We start from the raw sequence: 27,985 nt of genomic DNA, 5'->3' as shown, positions 1-27,985 counted from the left end.
GTCTTTGGAGACATCTCTTTAGAAAGATGGATACCATGTCTCACTGGTAACAATCCTCTCTTGGAATCAAGCATGTTAAACCTCTTTAACACCTTTTCCAAGTATAGACTTTGGGATAAACCAATTATTATTTTCGCTCTATCTCTATAGATGCGAATTCCAAGAATATAGGTTGTCTCCCCTAAGTCTTTCATGGAGAATGTATTTGACAACCATACCTTTATAGTCGTCAACATACCTGTGTCATTACCCATCAACAGTATGTCATCCACATATAAGCCAAGGAAAGTGATAGCACTGTCACTAACCTTCTTATATACACATGGCTCATCCTCATTTTTGATAAAACCAAAGGATTTAATGGCTTCATCAAAACGGATGTTCCAACTCCTCGAAGCTTGTTTCAACCCATAAATGGATCGCTTTAGCTTGCATACCTTGGAACCATCTTGGGATTCAAATCCCCTAGGTTGTTCCATGAAAATGTTTTCTTCAATGTATCCATTGAGAAAAGCTGTTTTGACATCCATCTGCCAAATCTCATAATCATAGTATGTAGCAATTGCTAATAAAATCCTAATTGATTTAAGCATGGCAACAGGCAAGAAAGTCTCCTCATAGTCGATTCCTTGCCTTTGGCGAAACCCTTTCGCTACTAGCCTTGCCTTATAGGTCTCTACCTTTCCATCAGAACCAATTTTCTTCTTGAAAACCCATTTGTTCCCTATAGGTATAATACCTTCAGTTGGGTCAACAAGATCCCAAACTTGATTCTTATACATGGAATCAATCTCGGATTTCATAGCATCAATCCATTTTGAAGAGTCTATATCTGATATAGCTTCTTCATAGGTAAGTGGATCATCTCCATGATCTACTTCTTCATGAGTAGACAACTCTTGTTCTTCTTCATGAAGAAAACCATATCTCACTGGTGGGTGAGATACCCTGGTTGTTCTACGAGGAATAGCTGTAGATGTTTGATCAACGGGTATTGGTTGACTAGATGTATCTATATCCATCTGATCTATTGGTTGGTCAGAATTCTCCAATTCTAACTCTATTTGCCTTCCTTTGCCTCCTTCTTGAACAAACTGTTGTTCAAGAAATGTGGCATCTCTACCTATCACAATCTTTTGTGAAGTAGGCAAATAAAAATAATATCCAAAACTATCTTTTGGATATCCAACAAATCGACCTTTTCTCGATCCGTCTCCAATTTATCGTTGTTGACTTTTGATATAAGCTGGATAACCCCAATTCTTAACATGCTTAAGACTTGGTTTTCTTCCATGCCATATCTCATAAGGTGTGGAAGAAACTGATTTTGATGGATTCCTATTCAGAATATACAAAGCTGATTCTAATGCAAATCCCCAAAAGAAGATTGGCATATCAGTATAGCTCATCATACTACGTACCATATCCAATAGGGTACGATTTCTCCTTTCAGATACACCATTCACCGTATGGCGTTCTGGAGGAGTCACCGAGAAACAATACCATGCTCTCTCAAGTATTCATCAAATTCGATTTCAAATATTCACCTCCACGATCTGATCGAAGAGCTTTAATATTCTTTCCTGTTTGATTTTCTACTTCAGATTTAAATTCTTTGAACTTTTCAAAAGATTCATGTTTGTATTTCATCAAATACAAATACCCAAACCTTGATTTATCATCAGTAAAGGTAATAAAATAATGAAAACCCCCTCTAGCCATTTCTTTAAATGGACCACATACATCACTATGTATTAGCTCCAAAATATTTTCAGCTCTTAACTCTTGTCCAACAAAGGGTGATCTAGTCATTTTACCCTGAAGGCAAGATTCACAAGTTGGAGTAGGCTCAGAGCCCAATGAGGATAGAATCCCCATTTTCTCCAATTTTGCAATCCTATCTTCTGCAATATGACATAATCTTAAGTGCCAAATATATTTTGAACTTGAGTTGGTTTTCACCATGGCATTGCATTCTTTTAGATCACTTGCATTTAATTTGTGTTTGTCATTATTATCCAAATAATAAAGACCATCATTCATATAACCCGAACCAACATATTTATTTCCAAAATAAATATTGCAAACATCATCAGTGAACTGAAATTCATAGCATTTCTAGTCAAACTAGATATAGAAATGATGTTCTTAAAAGCATCAGGTACATATAAAATATTATCCAAACACAAACATGTCCAAACATGTAAAAAGATTTAGATCCTATGGCTAAAGCTTCAACAGTTGAGCCATTGCCAATCCGGACTCTAATATCTTGAGAACGCAAGCTGCTACTGTTTGCTAGTTCCTGCATATCATTAGAAATGTGAGAACTGGCACCAGTATCTAAAACCCAAGTCAGATGAACTATGAGTATCATCGAATCTAAATAACAAGATATGGACATACCTTCCAAAGGTGTATCCTTCTTGTCCTTCGAGAAGCAAGATACTAGGCGGTTCCTTTTCCAAAGGCCCATCCTTTTGGCAGTGGAAACACTTTCCTTTGCCTCCATCAGCTTTAGTCTTCCTTTTCTATTTAGCTATTTTCTTGGAAGGACCAAGAATCTGAGGTTTCTTTTTCTTATTGCCCTTCTTCTTGTTGGACTTTCCAGCAGAAGAAGATGCAACCAAAGCTACCTCTTTCCCTTTATTGCCTGGCATATTCTTTTGGGCAATAACCAGCATGTTGAGTAAACTAGGTAAGGTGCATTCCTATTTACTATATGGAAATTTGTCACAAAATTCCCAAAAGACTCAGGAAAGGACTGAAGGATCAAATCCGTCTGTAGTTGGAAATCCATGTTGAAGTCAAGATGTTCCAACTGCTCAATCAGCCGAATCATCTTGTGGACATGATCCCCAACATTCTGTCCCTCAGACATCCTCATACGGAATAGCTGTCTAGATATCTCATACCTAGCATTCCTGCTGTGCTCACCATACAACTCTTGTAGGTGAAGGAGGATCTCACTCGCACTCTTTATGTTCTCATGTTGCTTCTGTAACTCATTACTCATGGAAGCAAGCATGTAACACTTAGCTCTCATATCATGCTCCTTACACTTGTCCAAAGTATTATGTTCCTCTTGTGTGGCCTCTGGAGGTAAGGGACCAGGAACATTTGAATCTAGAACATATCCTAAATGTTCAAGGTTCAGGACAAGCTTCAAATTTCTTAGCCAATCAGACAGACTTGGTCCTGTCAACCTATTGTGATCAAGTATGCTCGCAAGGATATTGGATGATGGTGGTTGTTTTGTGCTCATTTTTATTAGAAAATTAACTGCAGAAAATAACCAGATTAATTAGTAAATTTATCATGTAATTAACCAAAATGATTATGGTCTTTTAATCAAATTGGTCCTCCCACTAACTTAGCGAATCCTACACTTCCAAAGTAGGAAACGAAAATCCTAGTTGGATGGATTTCTAGTGGTGATTGAATTCTTATAATTCTATTAATCATCCTCAGGTACATCCATTATTGGAATTACAATAAACTATAAGTGAGCAACTCCTTGCCCATCACATCTCATGTGAGGTTCAATCCTTTACCTAGCCCCTAATGCTCAAAATCCCAGGTACATCCATTATTGACTTATCTTGCATTAGTTAAGTTGATCCCATTGAGCCAGTAATTATGTAAATAATTTTAATGTCCTCAGGTACATCCAATATTGGCCACCAAACCATTTACATATTTACAACATCTCATGCTTAACAATTATTCTTAAGAAAATCTCTTAAATTAATTGCATCTCATGCAACTATTTAAAATTTCTTAAAATAATTGCCCCAATGGAGGGCCTATGTTATAATTACTTTAATTATAGCATATCCAACTTAATCATTTGTTTGGAAGATTTTATGGTCATTCTAATTACTATTAAGGTCTCACTTTGCACATTATCCATTTAGCATGCATATATCATATAATTGCATACATTTCCATACATCTCATGCATTCATGGATAAGCAGTAAATATGGTATGATCATGGACTTTCTAAGGGATTCAATTATGAGCCACCAAGAATTGAATCAGGGCATTCCTAGGTGCATTTCAATCATTCATTTTACAATAGTTGCTGAAGGAGTACATAATCAACACTTGATCTTGAATTCCTCCCACTGGTCCCACCGATGCTCTTGACCTCCTTGAACTTCTTGCAATCCATTATTACATAGTAATCCTTGGCATCCCAAGGCGAATTTACAAGAACTTAAATAAATGAAATTACAATCCAAAAATTATTACAAACTTAATAATACATGCCCAAAATAAATTAAAATAAATTAATTAATTTACAATCCCAAAGAAACATAAAAGAAATAAATCCAATCACATTGGTCTTTTATAGTCCATGATCATCCATCATGCATATCACTATTTAACAATTAAATAAAACATACATACTTAAATTAAATTGAATATCTCATATTCAACTAAAAATCTAGATTTGAATATGATTCAAATAAATTTAAAAATTCAGATTTGAATCTCATTCAAACAAATTTAAAAATTCAGATTTGAATCACATTCAAACAACTTCAAAAATTCAGATTTGAATCACATACAAACATTTTTTTTAAAAATCAGATTTGAATCACATTCAAACATTTTTTTAAAAAATCAGATCTGAATTTTATTCAATCAATTTTAAAAAATCAGATTTAAATATGATTTAAACAACTTTAAAAATTCAGATTTGAATCACATTCAAACAACTTTTAAAATTTAGATTTGAATCATATTCAAACAATTTTTAAAATTTTTGATTTGAATCATAATTTAATTGTGTGATTAAAAATCATAATTAAACATTTTAATTAGTCATATGATGAACCTTTCATCATGCAACAATTGCAGAATTTAATAACAACCATGCGCACCATGATCTTCCAAAGCCATGCGCACCATGTTGGAGTTCATCAAGCATGCCGCCACACCTCTTGATCCAACCAGCAATGGATCAATCATCTCATGATCAAATCACACAATTAAATCATATAATAAACAATCTAAATGGCAAATATAGTGGCTCTGATACCAATTAAAGGAACGGAAGCGTGAAAAACACAAGTTTATACCATTGAATTCAAAAATTTTCACCTAGGGTCACATGCATCATGCAAGATTTATTTTTATCTATTTGATTTCAATGATAAACAACATATTAAAACTCTTTTAATATGTTTTTGGATCTGTATTTGCCATTTAAGATTTTAAAATTAATCAGATTAATTTTAGAACCCTAGATTAAATCAAGAACAATTACACTAACCTCTTGATGCAATCTTTGCATAGATTCGTCTTGAGGACACCGATGTTGTCCTCTAGATTTTCCACACCAAGAACACCTATGGCAGCCCTTGAACAGCGTCTAAAGCCTTTTCTCTTAATTAGAAATTCAAGTTCTGCCTGTTAAGAGATGAGAGATTTAAACAGGACACTAGACACACTTTCTAGTGTTCTTAATTCATGAGATTGATTGCTAATCTCTTTGAATTGATGAGAGATTAAGAAGAATAGAGGGAGGGCTGCAAAATGGCGTGACCAAAGAGTGTGGCTGCTGGTTATATTTTATTTTCTCATAACAACACTTAAATAGCTAGGTTAACACATTAAACCCTTGCCATATGTCACCCTTTGATTAGCTCTAGGTTTAAGTGACCCAATCACATTGTGCCAAGTGTAAAACCTATATGTAATCTTGATTTTAATCATCTTACATGATTAAAAAAAATTTGGCAAGCTTTATGTGTTATGCCATGTGTCACCATCTCATGGTGCCACGTGTCACACTGCAAAATGACCAAAATGCCCCTGTGTCTTAATTTTGAGTTCTCAACCCAAAATAATTATTTTTCTTCTTCTAATTAATTTATATCAAATATAAATTAATTATTTAATCTCTATTAATTAATTTCTCATTAATTAAATTCATATTTAAATACTTTAAATATAAATTTAACTTATATTATACATCCAATAATCTAGATTTGGTTTCAAGTCATGCTAGGGACTTTGCAAACTAATTGCAAACCAAACCTATTTAATTAATCAATTAAACTCTTTAATTAATTAATTAAATCATATTTAATTAGGTGATAACTTGTGTATGTGTGTGACTTACTAGGCTCATCACTAATTGGTAATGAGACATGATATCAACTCTTAATATCATTAGAACTCTTTCTTACCATAAATGATTTCTCTAAATCATTTTATGAACCTCATAGACCATGGTTAACACCTAGCATAGCATGCCATGGCCACCCAATTAGTAATAAGGTTTACCTTAAATGAACCTATAATCATATAAAATCCCAACTCAAGTTGGAGTCATGGTTTATGTCAAACTCCATTTGCTATGAATATTATGTTCTTTTAATTCCTGATTGAAAAGATTTTGAACAATTAAATGAACATAGGATTTTATCTCTATTTACTTAACACATGCCCATATACCCATTTTATGACAAAATATTAACAAGAGTAAACTCTATATGCTTGTCATAAGTCCTACTTATTATTTATAAGTGCCTATCATGTTTGTTATATGGCATGAGACTCACCATTCCATCTTATTTATATCTCATATAAATAACTGGCGATAAAAGTTTATAAGATGGAGTTCCTAACCCTATTGGCTGCTTTAAAAGGCCTTCGGCAATATCACTATTGTGGGCAGGCCATTACATTTCAGTACAGTAAACTTCACTTTGCTCAATGATTTGATTAGGTTCTGGTCATAATTTGGGGTAGGTTTCTTCATGAAAGTTGTTTGTCTATGTCTTAACTTGTTGCTGTAAAAATTTCAGGTCAATTGACCAAATTTACAGTGAGTTATGACCAAATGAACAGTTACTATTCATTTGGTCATTTCTCAAAGTGCAGGTGTCCGGATTGGGGCCAACTTTTGGTCCTCTTGCTTTGGTCTTTTGGGCATAGTTTCTTCAGCAAAAATGTGCCATTATAAGCCTAGTTTCATGTCCAATTGGCCAAACATCAATTGGACCTACACAGCCAAAGTTATGGCTGTGCAAGTGGACTGAAATTTAAGTCACTCTACTGCACTCACAAGGCAACCTACACATTCACTTGGCTATACTATTTTTCAGTCCAATTCATGGTCAACATACCTAAAATGGTCACTAATTGACCATTAAAAGGTGCTCTAACAATTTCCTAAGCCAAGTCAATTTTCACTCCCCAAAACCCTAATTCCCATATGAGTTTTCACAAATTCCTTATTTAACTCTTCCATTCTTTGTATATGTATATGTATACACTTTAAACATAAGCTCTAGTTCACTCTAAGTCCATCAAAACTATCAAAATAATTCCTTCACAAGGGCTGCAGAAAATTCATAGTATGTATACACATAATTCATGTTCATTTAATTTACAATTTCTCACTTATTTCAAGCTTCTAACATGGAATCAAAGAAGTATATATATAAGTAGGCACTAACCTCACTTTAACCTCTTGTAGGGCAGATTTCTCCAAGCTAAAACTTCACTTTCCTTCCTTTTCTAGGCTGCCAAACACTTCCCCAAGAGGTATGGACAAGTTTTAGTAAAGGTGACGTAGGGAAAATGGAGCTTGGGGTTGAGATCTTGGAGGAGGGGAGAAGGTGTGAAACAAAATTATTTTATCACATAGAAGAGCTGAATGTACGTGAGGAAGTGGTGTAATTAAAGACTATGACCATAGTATTATCGGCCCGGGAAAAGCAAATTAGAGATGCCTTAATTCGTAAGACATGAGATGAGGGCAAGGAGTTGCATTGTAATTTTCTAATGATAGTGCTCAGCCAGAACTACAAATAGCAAATGTTCAGTGCTCTCAAATATTAGAGTCCTGATTGGCTATGACTCGTTGAGCTTTAGCCTTTTTGTCCACCAGTTGCATGAGTTGAGGGCATTGCATTCCTAATTTGAACGTGAAATAGAGAAGAGGGAGAAACCTATGAGTTAGAGCTCGAATAGTCATTTGGGAAATAAAAGTAAGACATAAAAGAACAATTCCTTTTAGGAAATGGGGCCAAACAATGGTCACAAACTGTCCAAAGTGATATGCAAAGTTAAAATCTCGAAATTGAACCTAAAGAAAGGTCCTTGAAAAATATTATTGGCTTATCCCTACTAAGTCACTTTATACTAAATTACTTGAAACAGGTATGTAGGATCCACTTTCCCACTATACATTGAAATGGAAATTTCGTTATCACTACATGCTAAATCACATGAAATAGTGATGTGGGACCCACATTTTCCACAATACATGGACATGAAGATTTTGTTAGATAATTAATAATACTTAATTCCTCAAAGTAAACGTAGGCTTATGTATATTGTATGGATCAATTGGTATACCAATTAGGAATTACAAATAGCAGTACTGCCTACATGGAAAGTCATGGATTGACAATATATGGTTGATATGATTTTAAAAGACAATGAATATCGGTATCAAGGGTCTTGCAGGGATGGCGATACATAACACCAGCAAAGTGCTCTAATAGGTACCACCCAAGGGCTTGTAGGGACGGCGATACATAATGCCTGTAGGTGCTTTGATAGGTACCCTTAATTGCCACTAAAGACAGAGAAGGGGCTTGCGGGGACGGCGATACGTAATGCCTGCAAGTGTTTTGATAGGTTACTTGGGCATAAATATAAGTAATGAGTTTTAAATTTAAATAATTACATAAAGAGACCACTCATATGACTTTAAAAGACAGAGAAGGAAATAAGTGTATAGATAAGATGTTAGAAAACCTAGTCCATGAGGTTATAACATAGTGACTATGTAATGTTCTCGATGTTTATATTGTAAGTTGTAGACTACAGTACCGACATGAGATTATTGTATAAAGCTACATGCTTCCTCATGGTACAATAAACTAAGAATATTTGTAAGTAATCTATAATTTGATACAGTTACGACCGAATAGAGTACTATTATGAAAAATAAATGTGAAAATTCTAGTTAGAAATTTAAAACTTCAGAACTAGCGTGTCGAACGACTACACTTGTAAGGTAGCTAGAGTCAGTGACTCAGTTACATTAATGTAAACTACCTATACCATAGTAATTGCTATAAGCTTAGAGATATCAGTACGACTTATCATCCTCAGACAGATGGACAGTCGAAATGAGTAATTCAGGTAAATTCTGAAACTCATTGAGTTCCTGTAAATAATGAAATGAAATGATAATAATAACCTGTAATATGTGATAAGTCCTCGAGAATATACTGAGAACTTGTGTCATTGAATCCGAGGGGAGATGGGATAGATACCTCCCACTAATATATTTGTATACAATAATAAGTGTCAAGCTAGCATACAAATGGCACCCTATGAAGCACTGTAAGGGAAAAAGTGCATAACACTAGTATGTTGAACTGAGTTGTGAAAAGATATCTAGACATTGATGTAGAGTCTTATAATTATTTTAATATTTTTGTCAGAAATAATGATTTAGGTATTTGAAAATATATTTAGAAGTTGTAGTGCTATTCCCTTTGGAAGCAAGAATAAATGCCTTTCATTGATGGAGTTCGTGTGTAGTGATAGTTATTAAATAAGTATGATGATAGCAAGATATAAGCTTTGTATGAGACAAAGGGTAATTTAATAGAATTGAAATTGGTAAAAGAGACTAAAGGACTGGTAAAAAATCCTAGTATGGGAGATCAAGAAACTAATGAATAATATAAGTTCATGAGTAGGAATACTAAAGGCAGAGGAAAACAATGATGGGAAAGTGAATAAAAATTATGAGATAATGATAAGCTCAGATGTTTGAATCCGATGAATTTTGAGGACGAAATTCCTTTTTAGAGGGGAAGAATTGTAACACCCCTATGTTCAGTATTGCATTCTACTGTTCCGGTGACCAGTGTCTGTCCGGACAGCTAGGATGCCTAGAACTAAATTTAAATATTAGTGAGGAGATATAAAAAAATGAAATACAAGAAAGGAAAATACAAGAAAAACAAAGGAAAAATAATAGCAACGAAATGAAACTAAGTTAAACGAGCTAACACCACAGCAATGGGTGACCGCATGGGAAAGTTACGGCGCAAGCAACAGCCGACCCCAGGACTACAGGGAACCCTCAGAATTAAATTTCGGGACATAAGTAAAGGTTTATTGAAATGTAATTGACACTACAAGTATCAAAGGAAAATTAATAAATTAGTACAAAGAAAAACGAAAAATCGAGAAACAGACAAAAATCGGTGTTACCGAAAAATTAGGAATACAACCCGAAGAGGGGCATTTTGGTCATTTGACACCTAGAGTTGCCTTTTGACCTCAATGTCCATTAAAAATAAATGATATTATACTTTGAAAATGTCATGAAAAATAGAAATGAGGTACATTATATAAATAGTAGAAGAAATGAGGCAAATGTGCAAATTATGAAACTTTAAGTAATTAAATCATTAATTTATGGTTAGGGCTCCACTAACTCAGATTTTGGGACACAAATATAAGCCAATCTAGGACAGAAATGTTTATCTTCAACCTTGGAAACAAACCAGCCGAGAGAAACACCATGGAAATCCTCCATGGCCAAACCTCACTCCACCACCATGCACTCATGATTCAAGCCTCCTTTCCACTTGGTTTCTTCATTAAAGCTTGCACACACACCTTGGGCAGCATGTTGGAAGCAAAAAGAAGAGGATTTGATGAAGTTTTGGTGAAGCTCAAAAAAGGTTAGTGCTTAATCATCCCATTTTCCTTCACTAATCCTTGTGTTGAGCTTTGGGTAAGTTGAATTGCTAAGAAAAATTAAGGAAATGATTGAGAATTGGTGAACCTTAGTTTTGGAAGCCATGAAAATGCATGGTTAGTGACTTATTCTTATATTTAATGGATGGGAATTAAAGTTGATTAACTCAAATAAAAGTTGTAGTAGGTTAATGTCCAAGTATGTGCATGTTAGTGCTTAAATTAAGGGTTTGAAATGGGACCTTGATGCTTTGGCAAACTACCATGTTTGGCAGCCTATAATATCATGAATTTGTGTGTGTGAATATAAAGTTTATTATTGAAATATGTTGGTGTTGAATTGTGGACAGTTTGTATAATTGCCATAGAAGTGTATGTGTAAAATAAGTGTTGATGTACATTGAATTTGGGTGGATGTGAATGTTGGACTTTAATGGTGAATTGTATGCATTGAGCACTTGAGTATTCTGCCCAATATGCTTGCTGGAATTGTTTTTAGTATTTGTAGAAGTGCTATGAATGAATAATGAAGTCATGAGGAGGAGAAGGAATGTCAAATTGGAAGTGTAATTGTCTTGTGCGGGTTGTGTGTTGTTGGCAGTACCTAAAATAGGTTATAAGTGTAAAATTGTGAACCCAATTAGTATGAGGCTAATGGGGGGTGAAACTAGACACCAAATAGGCCAACTTTCATGTAGAAATGTTTTCAAAATTCTGCCTAGAAACTGACCTTAAAAATGACCAAATCCGGATTAGTGACTTGAAAGCCTGAAAATTTACCATTTTGGCAGTAGTTAGTGTTTTGGTCATAATTCACTCAAAACAGGTCTAAATCACCTGAAATTTTTACCATTAATAGATTAGACATAGAGCTACAACTCTTATGAAGACACCAAAACCCAGAAATGACCATAAGCAAGTCAAAAGGCTTGCACAAGTTCGGGTATAAAAACTACCAAAACCAGAAATGACCTAAAGTTGCTATTTTAGTGCAATCTGTCCAGTTTTAGTAAATTGACCATAACTTGGTCTATACAACTCAGAATGACCTGAAAGTTTGCCCCGAGTGCAATAAGACATAGAGCTACAATTTTTCTTCTTTGACCAGAAGCTAAAAACCAAGAGAAATAGGACTTTAAGTTAGACCAATTTAGCACACAAAAATTGAGAACTTGACATTTACATACAATGATGCTTGAAATAATTTGGCAATGAATGCTAACTTGTAAAAATGGTAAATTGCACTATATTGGTAGCATATTGAAATGAAAAATGTGACATATTGTTAACATTAAACTTAATTCACCTAGAGTTCATCAAGGTTCAACATTTTAGGTTAACTAAGGAAAACAATAGAATTAAATAAATTAATTATTAAACCTTATTGACAGAGACAGCTTAAATGATTACTGAAACACTTCAAATTTATGTGTTTCAGTTAGCAAAGACTGAGGGAAGGGAAAGGAAACACTGAGTTAGGGCCAAGAGGTTACTCTTCAGAGGTTTGTGCACAACTAGTTTTTAATTGATTTTGTTCTGAATATTTCATATAATTAAATGAAGTTATTTTTCTTATGTATTATGTTTATCAAGTATTGGATTTAATTCAATGATTATTGAAATTATTATAGTATGTATGAACTTAGCTTTGTGAAATGGTATTTCAATAAGTATTAAGCATTGTTGTGGATTGAATAAATTATGTTTTGAAAAATTGTGATAGAAAATGTTTTGAATTGTGATGGGCAATTTGCATGGAAAAATACAAATTTATGTTTTGAATTGTGATGAGCATAAAAATTATTGGATATTGGAATTGACTTTGAATCGAATTGTATTGTGATTTATGCTCACAAAAAGGACAAAGAGATTCATGATATTATTTTGTATCTCACTATTGATGCTTAACTATGTTATTACCTATCTCTCCCATTTGTTGAGGAGACAATGGAGTTGCTTTGTTTTAATTACAATGATACGTGCACACGCTTAGATTCTCCTCTTATTAGAGGTTAGATCTAAGTTTTTATTTGTTATGGCCCTTTCGGAAGTTTCATTATTGTGGTTTGTATTGTGTACGATGATTCGACCTCCCCGACCATAGGGAGTTAGAATCCGATTCGACCTCCCCGATCATAGGGAGTTAGAATCACCCCGAAGATGGCCCTTTCGGATTAGTCTTGCATAGTTAGTGAGATAAAGAATGGTTTTTGAATCGTAAAGAATTATGATTTCAATTATGATTTATGTATAATTGATTTTGTTGGAATTACCTTAAATGCTTGGTTGTGATTTGATAAATTGAATTTCATGATCAAAGTCATTTTATACAAATGATTTATGTTATTGGCAATGAATAATTTGATTTTTGGATTTTGATGAGTATCCTGATTTCTAAATTATTTGCTGTAATTTTGCTAAGGTATATTGAACTATGTTTTAAGTTATAATTATGCACCACTGAGTTCACCACTCAGCGATAGCTTTGTATGCTGTCGCAGGTGAAAAGAGCATAGAGCAATTGAGTAAGCTTCTTTGAAGACACATTCAGATAGCTTCAGGTATATCATAGGTATACCCATGCACATACGTTTTGATGTATACATGTAATAATATGTATGTAAATTATTTTAGCAACTGTATAAAAACTCTTGTAAAATATTTTGGTATGTAATTAAATGTAAATTATTGTAATGTAAATTTGAGATTTCACTTACCTGTATAATTTTGTAGTATTAATTTTTGAGTCTTGTAATCAATAAAATGTTTCTTTTATGATGAGGTTAGTTTGAAAATGAAATGATTTGATTATTGAGATTGAATTGTGAGATGAAATGAAGTTTATTGGAGTTGTATTTGAGAAAACATATTGGGAGTGTTTTCCATTTTAGTTTTGAAGAACTATTTTCTCAAAATACAGCCGGCACTCTGCCGAAATTTTGAAAAATTTTTATAACACCAGATTTTAATCGATGATTTAAATTTCATGAAAATTGATTTAAAATCCCTTGTAGTGTATTTAATGGGTTACCAGTAGGCGAAGTATGGTAATTCATTAGGTGTACTATTGGATCATGTTAAATCTTACGGAGGAGTAGGGTGTGACATCTCCTTTTGCTATACACTCTGGTGGAACCAAAATGTACAGAACTGTCAAGGAGCACTATTTGTGGACGGGTATGAAGAAAGATATAGCTGAGTATGTATCGAAATGCCTGACTTGTCAGCAAGTGAAGGCAGAACACTAAGTGCCAGCTGGTTTACTACAGCCATTGCTAGTTCCTGAATGGAAATGGGAAAGAATCACAATGGACTTTGTGATGGGACTTCCTAAAACATAGAAGAACCATGATGCAGTATGGGTCATTGTGGACAGATTGACCAAATCTGCTCACTTTTTGCCAGTGAAGATGGATTATAGTTTGGATAGATTGGCTAAACTATATATTGATAAGATAGTGAGACTGCATGGAGTGCCAGTATCAATTGTGTCAGACAGAGATTCAAGGTTCACTTTTATATTCTGGGGTAGCCTGTAAAAAGCCCTAGGAATTAGATTGAATTTCAGCACTGCATTCCATCCACAGACAGACAGCCAGTCTGAGAAGGTAATTCAAATCTTGGAGGATATGCTATGGGCTTGTGTGATTGAGTTTGAAGGTAGTTGGGATACACACTTGCCTTTGATTAAATTTGCTTACAATAAAGCTATTAATCAAGCATTAGGATGCCTCCATATGAAGCTTTATATAGCAGGAAGTGTAGAACTCTCTTATGTTGGAATGAAGTGGGTGAAAGGAAACTGATTGGTCCGAAAATTGTTCAACAAACAGAGGAGAAGATTAAGATTATCAGAGATAGACTTAAGGCTGCATCAGATCTTCAGAAGTCCTATATTGATTTGAAAAAAAGAGATATTGAGTATGAAGCAGGTGATAAGGTATTCCTCAAGGTTTCCTCTTGGAAAAAAATTATGAAATTTGGCAGAAAGGGGAAACTGAGTCCTCGCTTCATTGGGCCATATGAGGTTCTGGAAACAGTGGGTCCTTTGGCATATAGATTGGCACAACCTCCAGAGTTAGAAAGGATACATAATATCTTCCATGTGCCTATGTTGAGGAGGTACAGATCAGACCCCTCTCATGTTCTACCAGTAGAAGAAATTGAGGTGAATCCATACCTCACATATGAGAAAGAGCCTATAGAGATTCTGGCATATGAGATAAAGCAGCTGAGGAACAAGCAGATACCACTGGTTAAGGTGCTTTGGAACCATCATTCAGGCTAGAAGGCTACTTGGGAGCGCGAGGAGGACATGAGGAGACAACACCAATAACTGTTCAAAGACTAAAACCAAGTAAAATTTCATAATGAAATTTATTTCACGCGCGGGGGGGGGGGGGGGTGGAAATTGTAACATCCCTATACTAAGTAGTCTATACATTCTACTGTTCTGGTGACTAGTGTCCATCCGGATAGTTATGTTGTTTAGAACTATATTTATGCCATCTAGAAAAGTCACAAATAAAAAATTAATAAAAATTATATGAAGGTGAAATGGAAATAAGAAAAATAAAGCATAATCAGTTAAATAAGCGGAGGTCCTGGCGATGGGTGATCGAAATGGGGAGTGACTGCAAGCTCAGCTGCTACCCTAATTTTGTGTGGGACCCTGTGGCACTTCAGGCCTAGGGATAATAGCGAAGCTAATGGTATTGTGAAAACCACATAAAAGAATAGAGAACAAGCTCAAATAATTGAATCAGAGTTCAGGAAGTAACTCAGTGTTACTAGAAAATTTGATCATACTGATAAGGGGCAATATGGTCAATTCACCCTTAGAGGTGACTTGTAGCCTAAATGTCCAAAATGTAGGAAATTAAAATTATGAAAAATAAATTAAAAATGAAGAGGTATAGAGAAAGAAAAGAAAAGGAAAAAGGAAATTCCAAATTTTAATAGAATTATGACATAACCGTTAAGTAAGCATGACACAATAAAGAATTTTAATTTAATTAAATTAAATTTTGGATAAGTATAAATATGATAATGAATAAAAAAAAATAATTATGGTCTTCTTCTTTATGGTTGCCGAATTCTCTCTCTCTCCTCTCTCTCTCATCTTTCGTTTCTACCATTGAAGACAATTTTGAGACTTTTATAACCCTAAATTTAGCCATAAATTTAATAGTTTACCTTAATTAAAACTTGCTTTTGGGTCTTGATTAGAAGATTGGGAGCCAAAGTAGCAAGGAAAATTGAGGAATTCGGAAGACTTGAAGTGATCAAGTTGAGGTAAATAATTCCAAGCTTCTCCTTTTGTATAATTGATTGAATTGAAATTGGACAAGTAGAAATTACTTAGAATAATTGAAAAATCATGCATGAATAAGGTTGTAGGAATTTCGGCCAACTTAGAATAGGTTAGGGTTTGTTGTGCTTTGATGGAATTAAATGTGTATACAAGCTTCATTCAGTAAGAATAAGTGATTATTATGCTTAAATTGCATGAATTGTAGCAATTGGAAATTTAGGGTTCATAGTGATTAGGGTTTTGAATGGAATTGGGGATTTTTTAGAATTGATGACTAACTGGTATTGTTGATGCTCAATTTGGTCAATTAGGGTGCTTATAAGAGCAATTTGATAATTAGAATTGAAATGAGTTGTAAAAGTGGTGTTGTTGAATTCTGGCAGCTTAACCTTTGTCCATTTAAAAGGTTATAAGTTGAATTTTGTTGCTCCAATCGGTGTGAGACTAATTGCAAATGAAAATAGGGCGATAACGCAACATTTTTTGTGCAGAAATGTTGCCCAAAAACTGACCCCGAGTCAACCTAAAGTCTGCTTGAATCCGAAATTAGTACCCTGTTATTAGATAAAATTGACCAAATAAACAGTATATGTTCAAATAGTCATAACTTTGTGTAGAGAGGTCCAAATAACCTAATTTTTGAACCATTGGAAAGTTTAGACATATTAAAACAACTTTCATGAAGAATAGAAACTCAAATTCTGACTATAACCTAATCAAACTGCTAACCAAAATTAGGTCATCAAAACTGCCAGAACCAAATTTGCCCAGAAAATCTAGAAATGGACCAATCTGGCCAGTTATGGTAAAAAAGCCATAACTTGAGCTACAAAACTCCAAATGGAGTGATTCAAAAAGGGAATTAAAGTAGAGACATTAAGGAACAACGTTGATGAAGAATATTTAGCCAAATTTTCACTGTAGATTGGTCCAATGGAACAGTAAATATTGGTGACCAAATCTGAAATTTCAGAATTAATTCTAATAGGCCTTAAATTTCAATTGCCAACCAATGCCAACAAATTTATGATCCAAAATGTGGTAAGACCATGTGCTTAGAAATGGTATACCAATTAGTTATGAAAAATTCAAAAATTTGCATGAATAGTAATGTGAATAGTAACCACAATATTATCAAATACAAAGAACTCAACCCTTAGGAGAACTTATAAGTAAAATTAAGTATGCAAAATTTAATGGTTAGATTAATTAGTAGAAATGAATTGGATGGGTATTGAATCACTTTAAATTATGTGTTTCAGTTGGAAAAGAGCCCTCCAAGGAAGGAGAAAGAGTGGACTAAGTCAAAGCAACATAAAAAGTTTATGCACAACATAAAAGATTTGTGCACAACAACTAATTCTCTTTTGTTTTTCAAATTGAATTTGGCATTGAATGAGTTGTGAAAATTAGTTTATGGTCTTTATTATATTATTGAATACTTTGATTGACAAAAATTGTGAGTTCCTAGCCCAATTTTTGGAAATTATTTGAATGAAATAAAAATGTGAATTGATGAATATTTTGATGCTTGGAAAATTGTTGAAATGGTTTGAAACCACAGTTGTCATGACTATATGTTTAAATTCCTCACTAGCTTGCCTAGTGGGACAAATTGGATTGTATTTCTTCTCTGGCTGAAGTGTTGAGGTGTGTGCCAGTTGAAGATAAATTGAATGAGTACTCATATATATGTGCTAGCTAGCCTTTGCATTTCCCATTAGTCTTTGGTTGGGATGAATTGGATAATCGTGTCATGATCAAAACTGTATGACTTTTCAAAATTCTTGTTCATTGATTTATGGAATAAAATTTGGTTTATTTGAGAAATTTTCTAGCTTTAAAAATAAAGCATGATTTTATATGTGTTAATATTTCAATTGATTTAGTTTACAAAATTGTGATTATGTTAATGTGTAAATTATTATTTTCTTTAAGTTTTGCATAATAGAGTCTTTTATCTCAGCAATATCTTGTTTATGTTGTCGCAAGTAAAGAGGCAGATAAAGATGTAGAGTAGGCTGCTTGTGACTTGGAGTGGTCAGCTTTTTTGAGTCATTAGCGGGTATATAAATTGTACCCTTGTAGATTTTCGCTTAATGTATATGTATCTGTGTGTATGAACATAACAGACTTGAGCAGTTGTATAAAAATTTTGAAATTTTATTTTTGATTAGTGTAAATATTTATAATGTAAACCTTTTATTTCATATTAATGAAATGCTTAAGTTTCTTTTTATATTGTTCAAATAATGAATTGCTTGAAATTGTGTTTGTTGAGATTGAGTTGTGTTGAAAATATTGGAGTTGTAGTTAAGACACATATATTGGGAGTGTTTTTAACAGGTTTTGAAGAACTAGTTTCTCAAATTATAGACAGCACTCTGCTGAAATTTTTATAAAATTTTCAAAATCCCAAATTAATTAAAAATTTGTCTCGTGACATAAACCTTAATTAAAGGCTTTCAATAAGTTTTCAATATTACCTTACAATTTAAAATGAATAGAAATTAGTTTAAAATCTCTTGTAGTATATTTAATGGGTTATCGGTAGAAAAATTTCAGTAATTCATTAGGTATACTACGGGATCATGTTATGCCTTACAGAGGGGTAAAGTGTGATAGTATACTCATAATTCTTGAGTTAATTCATAATCTAATGAATTCAGGTCAAAAATACTTGTGTTTTTTTTTTCTTTTGTTATTTTCCATCTTGTGTCTCTATTAGGAGAGGATCTCTTCTCCACCAATTCTGATTTTGAAGCTTTTCTTGGGTTATTTGTATTGCTAATTGTGGGAATTTGATCATATACTAGAGGCTTACATTAGATTTTGGTATTAGAGCTTTGGGCTCTTCAAAATCGGGTTCAGATATTTCTAATTTCAGTGTTTGATTTTTATTTCTAGTGTTTTCTTTAAGTAATTTTTATCTTCTTTGTTGCTTACAACCTGTTTGATTTTGCGTCTGTGTTCTTCTCATTTTCTTTTTAGTATAAAAAAAAAAAGAGAGAAATTATGTTTGGTTTGCATTCATAGTTTTTTTTTCCTCCTTATTGATTTGAGTTAGTTGATGTTTAATTAGGTTCAATTAAGTGTTATTACAGTCCCTGAATTATTTGTAATTTCAATTTGCTTGTTGAAGTGTTGGATGCGCCATTTGTGAGAATTATTTGGTGCTTATTGTAAACCTACAAACTAATTACATTTGCACCTACTCTGAGTATGTTGAGTCTTTTAATTTTGTATTTTAATTCTAGTTGCGTTCTATTTGTGTTTTCCAATTCATGCTTAATTTTAAGCTTAATCCTTGAATTCCTGAAAATTGGGTTTTGGTGTTTGTTTGGGAAATTATTGTGTTCTAGCAATATATATCATTGATTTAGGTGATTTAGGGCTAAATTAAGCTGGTTATAAGTGATTTTTAGTTGTTTGGCTGTGTTGTGTATCGATTTAGCATATTCTACATAATTGAACAACACTTAGATTTTCACATGTGCAGCCATTTCTGGGTTAGTTTTTACTCATTTGGTGTTGAATAAAGTTAATTGTGGGCGATTTGCATGATAATTGGGTTTTGGGCTGGAATTCTACCTTTGGTATTGTGTATTTAGTAAGTTAAAAGCAAAAAATAAAAAATAAAAAAAATGATTTGAACTTGCTGAGATATATAGTTTACATCTGATTTAGGTTGTTTTGGACCATATTCTCAAATTATATTAGTGTTTTCTTTGTTGGGTAGTTTAGGTACAGATTGTGATTGTGACCATTTACATTTGGTGAGTTGCAAATTGATGTGCCATTGGTTTGATCTTGGTGTGATATAGCTGGATGCACTTGGTTTATGGTACATATTTGTTGGTTGCATCATTCCATATTTTTGTGTTATCTTTCTTTGGTTCTTTAAGTCACATTGCACTCCAGTATATTTGAGCTTTTCTTTTCTTAATTCTAGAGTCTCATTATTTTCTTTTCTTGATTACTTTGTATTGTTGTCTAATTCAAGAATTACATTGTGTTCATTTTTTTATTGGGATTTTTTAGTTGAGAATCGCTGAGTTCCTTTATAGAACTAAAGAAGGGAATTAAGAGAGGAAAAAGGCACAGAGAGGTGAGACATAAGAAGGTAAAAGCCTATTTTGAGTGAAACACGAGCAGTGTGCCATCTAGTGAGTGCAAACACGTAAGGGAGTTTGTGAGGTGTTTTATACTAACCACTTTATTGCAGGTTTAAGTCATGTCTCGTAGAGGTGGAGGTAGTGAAAGAGAGGGTGATAATCCTTTCTACATGCAGGCTATGCAACAACAATTTGAAAGGATGAATGTGGTGTTTAGTGACATTATGGATAGGCTAGAAAGGTTGGAGCAGAGGGATAAACCGAATGGTAGGAGGCAAAATAGGAGAAATCCAACACCTCTTGTAGTTGATTCTGATAACGATGAGGTTGAAAATGTTGGATTTAAGGAAGATAGGCCTAGGAGGGATAGGTATGAGCGAAGATATGATAATGATAGGAGAAATAATGATGAGAGACCGAGAAGGGAGGATACAGTAAGAGATAGGATAGATAATAACATTAGGAGTATAAAGATGAAAATACCTTCTTTCCAAGGTAAAAATGATCCAAATGTGTATTTGGAGTGGGAAAGAAAGGTCAAGTTGGTGTTTGATTATCATCACTATTCTGAGGAAAAGAAGGTAAAATTGGCAGCTGTGGAGTTTACTGACACCCTTATTTAGTGGGATTAGGTTATTGTGAGTAGGAGGGGAAATTTGGAAAGACCAATTAATACTTGGTCTGAGATGAAGGCAATTATGAGGAAAAGATCTGTACCTAGCCATTATTACAGATAGTTGCATCAGAGGTTACAGAGGCTTACCCAAGGTTCTAAGTCTATGGAGGATTACCACAAGGACATGAAGATTGTAATTATTAGAGCCAGTGTGGAGGAGGATAGGGTAGAGTTATAGCACTATATGGAGTTGGAGGATATGGTGCACATGGCTATAAAGGTGGAGAAACAACTCAAGAGCAAGTTTAAGTTTGGTGCAAATATTAGTTCTTATTCCTCTTGGATGTCGAGTTGGAGAAAAGAAGAAAAGGAAAAGAGTTTTAGCAAGTTGAAGAAAAATGAGGAAAAAGAGAAATTTAAGAAAGAAAAAGAAGAAAGTAGAAGGTAAGGGTAAAGTGATGACTATGACCCAGACTACTAGAACAAGGATGTTAAGTGCTTCAGATGTTTGGGTAATGGATATATTGCTTCATAGTGTCCAAATAAGAGAACTATGATCCTAAGGGAAAATGGTGAGATTGAAATTGAGGAGAAGGAGGATGATGGTGAGTCTGGACCATCTACAAATGCTAATGATACTAATGTTGAGTATGTAGTGGAGGGGCAAGCATTAGTGGTCATGCATAGTTTGAGTGCTTAGATTAAGGAGGAGTTTAATGATGAGTTGCAGAGAGATAACATATTCTACACTAGGTGTCTTGTTAAGGGTAAGGTTTGCACTGTGATTGTGGATAGTGGGAGTTGTGCAAATGTGGCTAGTATTGTCTTAGTGGATAAATTGGGTTTGAGCATTATTAAGCATCCTAAGCCATATAGACTACAATGGTTGAATGAGGGTGGTGAGGTGAAAGTGAACAAACAATTGTTAATAGCATTTTTCATTGGAAAGTATCAAGATGAAGTTATGTGTGATGTAGTTCCTATGAATGCTGGACATCTATTACTCGGACGACCATGGCAGTATGATAGGAAAGTGATTCATGATGGATATAAGAATAGGTGTTCTTTTAAGGTGAATGGTAGGAAGATTACTATAGTGCTTATGACACCTGTTCAGATTTATGAAGACCAAAAGAGATTGAAACAAGTAGTTGATGAGAAGAGAGATAAAGTGGCCAAAAAGAGAGATGGTGGCAAGAAACTGAGTGAAAAGAAACAAATTGAGTTTGAGAGAAGAAATGAGCAAAAGAGAGTATTTGAAAAAGGTGAGCTTTCGGCACAAAAGGACAGTTGTGAGGTAAAAAGTGAGAAAAACTTAAGCTTGATTGTAAGGGAAAAGGATGTGAGGAGTGCTTTAAATGCTAACCAACCTGTGTTATTGCTATTGTTTAAGGAAGCTTATTTGAATGTCTCTGACCTTAACCTAGTTTTGCCTAGTTCTATAGTGTCTCTTTTGTTGAAGTTTGAGGATGTATTTCCTAAAGAGATGCCCAATGAGTTACCACCAATTAGAAGGATTGAGCATCAAATTGATTTTCTACCTGGAGCTATCATTCCAAACAGGCTAGCATATAGGAGCAATCCAGAGGAAAATAAGGAGCTTTAAAGGCAAGTTGAAGAACTATTGGCCAAAGGACATGTCTGAGAGACTATGAGTCCTTGTATAGTACCAGTCCTTTTGGTGCCTAAAAGGGATGGTACTTGGCACATCTGTGTGGACTGTAGGGCTATCAATAAAATTACTGTAAAGTATAGACATCCTATTACTAGATTGGATGATATGTTGGATGAATTGCATGGTGCTGTTGTTTTTTTTAAAATTGATTTGAAAAGTGGATATCATCAGATTAGGATGAAAGAAGGTGATGAATGGAAAACCGCATTTATGACAAAGTATGGTTTATGAGTGGTTAGTGATGCCATTTGGGCTAAATAATGCACCAAGTACTTTCGTAAGATTAATGAATCATGTTTTGCATGCTTTCATTAGAAAGTTTGTGGTTGTATATTTTAATGACATTCTGATTTATAACAGGAACATGATTGAGCATATGCAACATTTGAGATGTGTGTTTGATGTGTTGAGAAAAAACAGATTGTATGCTAATTTGAATAAATGTTCTTTTTACATGGAAAAAGTTGTTTTCTTAAGTTATATGATTAGTGGGCATGGAATTGAAGTTGATGAGCAAAAGGTTAAGGCTATTAGAGATTGGCTAAATCCTAAGTCTGTGTTGATGTGTGTAGTTTTCATGGATTAGCTAGTTTTTATAAGCGGTTTGTGAAAGACTTTAGTACCATTGTTACACCATCAAATGAGCTTGTTAAGAAAAATGTTGCTTTTGTGTGGGGTAAAGCACAAGAAGATGCATTTTAGTTGATTAAGGAAAAATTGTGTTCTGCTCCTGTGTTGCATTTACCTAATTTTCTTAAGACTTTTGAGATTGAATGTGATGCTTCTGGCATAGGTATTGGTGCTGTATTAATGCAGGAAAGGAGACCAATTGCATTTGTTAGTGAGAAGTTGAATGGAGCTACTTTGAATTACTCTACATATGATAAGGAATTGTATGCATTGGTTCTTAATTTGGAGACCTAGTAGCACTATCTATGGCCTAAACAATTTGTCATTCATACTGACCATGAGTCACTAAAGCATGTGAAGGTACAGAACAAGTTGAATAGGCAACATGCCAAGTGGGTGGAGTTTATTGAGACATTTCCTTATGTGATCCAGTATAAGCAGGGAAAGGAAAATATAGTAATTGATGCTTTATTTAGAAGGTATAATTTGCTTGCTATCCTAAATACTAAGTTACTTGGTTTTGAGTTTGTGAAAGATTTATATGCTGAGGATGTTGATTTTGCTACTGTGTTTGTTGCTCGTGAGAAAATTGCATTTCAAAAGTTTTATAGGCATAATGGATTTTTGTTTGGGGAAAATAGATTGTGTGTGCCTAATGGTTCTATGCATGAATTGCTTATGATTGGATCACCTTCTGGTGGTTTAATGGGATATTTTGGTGTGGCAAAAACTCTAGACATTTTGAGGGATCATTTTTTTTTTTTTGCCACACATGAGAAGGGATGTGAAAAGAGTATGTGCTAAATGTGTTGCATGTAAAAAGGCTAAATCTAAGGTTTTACCACAGGTCTTGTATACACCTTTACCTGTGCTTAGTACACCTTGGACTAATGTGTTTATAGATTTTATTCTTGGTTTACCTAGGTCTAGGAAAGGTCATGACAGCATATTTGTAGTTGTGGATAGATTTTCTAAGATGGCACATTTCATTCCTTGCTATAAGACTGATGATGCTAAATATATTGCTAATTTATTCTTTAGAGATGTTATGAGATTGCATGGAATTCTGAGGAGTATTGTTAGTGATCAAGATACTAAATTTTTTAGTCATTTTTAGAAAGTGTTGTGGGGTAAGTTAGGTACTAAACTGTTATTTTCTACCACTTGTCACCCACAAACTGATGGTCAGACTAAAGTAGTAAATAGGACACTGATAACTCTCTTGCGTGCTGTAGTTAAGCATAATTTGATATCATGGAAATTTTACATACCATTCATTGAATTTGCATATAATAGGAGTGTGCATTCTTCTACTAGTTTTTCACCATTTCATGTTGTATATGGTTTTAATCCTTTGACACCATTAGACTTGTTACCATTGCCTATTAGAGAACTTGTTAGTTTGGACGGACAGAAAAAGGCTAAATTGGTGAAAAAGATACATGAGCAGGTTAAGTTGTAGATTGAGCAGAAGAATGAGAAGTATGTTGTGCAAGCTAGCAAAGGTAGGAAGAAAGTTGTGTTTCAACCTAGTGACTTGGTGTGGGTTCATCTGAGGAAAGAGAGATTTCTTGTTTAGAGGAGGTCTAAACTACAGCTCAGATGTGAAGGTCCATTTAAATTGTTGGCTAGAATTAATGATAATATGTATAAGATAGATTTGCCAGGATGTTGTAAGTGCTACTTTTAATGTTGCTGATTTGTCTCCTTATATTAATGCAGGTCCAGATTCGAGGACAAATCCTTTTAAGCAGGAGGGGAATGATGGAGATCCACCAGCATCTAGTCTGGGAGTGAAACTTCAAGGTCTAATTACTAGAGCCAGAGCCAGAATGCTACAAGGCCTAGTGTAAGAGGAGCTGAGTAAGGATTGTAAGGAAGCACCCAGAGATGAGTTGAAGCATAAGTGGATCACTTTGGCTCAAGTCCATTCAGCTCACCATGGCTTGAAAGTGCATGGCAGCAGCTCATATGGCACATTGGATGTGCATGGAGTGTGAGTGTAGCATGGGCATGTTGTTGGCTGGTCCCCCACACATGGGAGAATACATGGGCTAGTCCCCCACCTTTTTCTCATTAAGACAGCAACTGGATATCTTTTGGCTGGTCCTCTTCCTTTTCTCATGAGGACAATAGCTGGCTATTTTTTGGGTGGTCCTTATGTGCCCCAAACCACACCCCCCCCCCCCCCCCAACCACCCAACACTACTTTTTCTCCAGCAGAAGATTCCCTTATTTTTTCCATATTTGTCCTTTGTTATTATGAGTATATTATGGTTTTTATGTCTAATAAGTGCATAATTTATTAATTTTACTCCCATCACATTTAGTGTTTCTAGTGTATTTTTATGCATAATTCAGTTGATTAAAGTATATTTATCATTTGGGCATATTTTTATATAGTTATTGGAATAATTGTGTTAAATAGAGAAATTTTTAGCATTTGCCCTTTGCTGTATTTTTCAGGTATTTCTAAAGTTGTGGGTCTCCAAATTGAGTGTTGTTTAATCCATTAAAAAGCTAAGATAGAGCACTACAAATGATAAAGAGGGACCAAAGCCCAAATCAGTCTCCAAGGTTGAAAAAATGAGCTATGGATCTATTGCAAAAGCCCAGACTTGATGTGTCATGACCAGTTTTAGTTTTTATTTTGTATATGGAGTTCCAGACATCTAAATGAAGCAAGCCCAAGCCCAATTGAACCTTAGGAGCCACTTTTACAATTTCTGTGAAGGGCTGGAAGCGAGATGAGGCCGTTTTAATTGTAAAAGGGGCAATGAAATCATCATTATGGGTTGGACACTCTGTCAGAACCAGTCTTGGTTTTTGGCCTATAACTTGGGCTGTAGACCCCGGATTTGGGTAAATGAGTACCCGTTGGAAAGCTAAGAAATAGGGCTACAACTTTCATGAGGACGGCTGAGATAGATTTGAAAGGAAAATAGCTAAAAAACGGCCTTGATTATAGAAATGTGAGTGTAGGCTGAAAATTTGTCTTTTGAATTTCAAAACTTTTCCTAGTTTGGTTCCTATCTTTGGGATTAGGTTTTTGATTATAAAGGCATCTTTGGGTAGCAGCATACACACATCCATTCAGACCTTCGAACACCATAGAAGACCTTCATTCTCCATTCTCTTTTTAGATTTCTTCTTTATTTTTCTTTATTTTTCTGTAAGCCATAAACATGAGTGGCTAAGTTCTTAATTCAATTCAAGGGATTCAAGTTCTTTTGCATGATTTGTGAGACCAGGTTCTTAATTTAATTTATGTCTTTTTGAATATCTATTATTTTTTGATTTTATTTTTTTTGATCTATTGAATGATTTGCTAAAAAATCCTATTAGTTAATTATTTGATAAGATCAATTGCTAGTTCGTCTTCATAATCCGTAATTGTTATGTAAGATTGAACGTGAGTGGCAATTAGGTTTTATTGATTATGATCCCAGTTTTCGATAATAACCTAAGGAAACAATAGGGTGAATTAAATGATTTATGCTTCATAAATTGTTGTTCAGCTTAACTACTTCTTATTCTTAAAGCAGTTATTAATTTAATGAGGATTGCTTAATACCAATTCAATTAATAATTAAAGTCAACAAGAGTGTTGGGCTCGAATTAATAAGTATAGGAAAGTTAGGGATTTTACCACGCTGTTTAGTAAATCTACGTTAAGTATTCAATAAGGATAATTGTATTTCTTTTATCTATGATCAAATCAATGCATTGGAATGCGAATTACCTTGGACTGAAGTTTGTTTAATTTGAGAGTTTCATGTTTAATTTTAGTTCTTAATTTCTAATTTTTTATTTCTTCTTTGCACTGCGAATTACCCCCCCAATCTTTGTTTCTTTTTCCATTACACAAGTGCACGAAATTTAATAATTCAGTCTCTAAGGTTCGTGTCACACCCTACTCCTCCGTAAGATGTAACATAATCCCGTAGTACACCTAATAAATTACTGTATTTCGCCTATCGGTAATTTCAGTTAATTTAATTTCTGGTGGATTCAACAGCCATCAAGAATTTTGGCACCATTTTCGGGGACTAAAATTTATTGGATTTCATGTTTTTAGTGTTAGGATATTCTGTTATAACCTTTGTTTGTGAAGTGTTGCTATTTTCAGGTTTTCGAAAAAAATTACGGTGTTACTATTCATTGATAGATTTTTTGTTGAATTTGGAGGGCGATTCATACCTATTTTGAAGGAAATAACGTTCTAATCAAAACCAATTCATCCATGAGATCCTTTGGCCCCACCCTCTTGAGGCCAAATTCCATCATTTTCTAAGGTTTTGAGGCATTTTTCAATTTTTACTTTGATTTCTTTTTATTTATGATAAGAACTTCTCAATTTGGTGAGTTGATCTTTGATCCAGAAGTAGAAAAAATAGCTAAACAGTTGAGAAAATTGGCTAAGCAAGCTAGGCAGAGTCCAAGTAAATCTGAAGGAGTCCAATCTCCAAGGGAATTAAGTTCGGATTCGGATTCAGATTCAAATTCCGAAATCGAAACCATGGCTGTTAGAACTTTGAAAGAGTTAGCTGCTCCTGATCTAAACCAACAGCCTTTGTGTATTCAATACCCTACTTTAAATGTTGCTTTTGAGTAAAAATTTGGACTAATTCATTTGTTGCCTAAATTTCATGGTCTTGCAGGTGAGGATCCTCATAAGCATTTAAAGGAATTTCATGTTGTGTGTTCTAGCATGAAACCTCAAGGAGTTTCTGAGGACCAGCTTAAGCTTCGAGCTTTTCCTTTCTAACTGGAAGGAACAGCTAAGGATTGGTTGTATTACCTTCCTTTTGGATCCGTCAACTCATGGAATGGGATGAAGCAGATATTTTTGGAGCATTATTTTCTTACTTCCCGTGCTGCT

General features: G+C 34.2%; 1 protein-coding gene across 1 annotated transcript; it reads left to right on the top strand.

The window, feature by feature from the left end:
* The first annotated feature begins 22,449 nt into the window (after positions 1–22,449).
* Positions 22,450–24,956, top strand: LOC131181374 (uncharacterized). The gene is made up of 6 exons (XM_058149421.1): positions 22,450–22,691; positions 22,834–22,896; positions 23,046–23,149; positions 23,267–23,376; positions 23,464–23,896; positions 24,826–24,956. Exons 1-6 carry the CDS (start codon positions 22,450–22,452, stop codon positions 24,954–24,956), a joined length of 1,083 nt encoding a protein of 360 aa, XP_058005404.1.
* Positions 24,957–27,985: the final 3,029 nt, after the last annotated feature.

The sequence above is a fragment of the Hevea brasiliensis genome, chromosome 7 (genome assembly GCF_030052815.1).
Source record: "Hevea brasiliensis isolate MT/VB/25A 57/8 chromosome 7, ASM3005281v1, whole genome shotgun sequence".
Lineage (NCBI taxonomy): Eukaryota > Viridiplantae > Streptophyta > Magnoliopsida > Malpighiales > Euphorbiaceae > Hevea > Hevea brasiliensis.
The sequence above is the reverse complement of the archived record's forward strand: the minus strand, read 5'-3'. Positions and strand labels throughout refer to the sequence as shown.

Coding starts and splice junctions, on each gene's coding strand:
- LOC131181374 (XM_058149421.1), top strand. CDS start 22,450: ATGAGTCCTTGTATAGTACCAGTCCTTTTGGTGCCTAAAAGGGATGGT. Junction 22,692..22,833: donor AAAACCGCATTTATGACAAA/GTATGGTTTATG, acceptor GATTTATAACAG/GAACATGATTGAGCATATGC. Junction 23,377..23,463: donor ATAAGGAATTGTATGCATTG/GTTCTTAATTTG, acceptor AAGCATGTGAAG/GTACAGAACAAGTTGAATAG.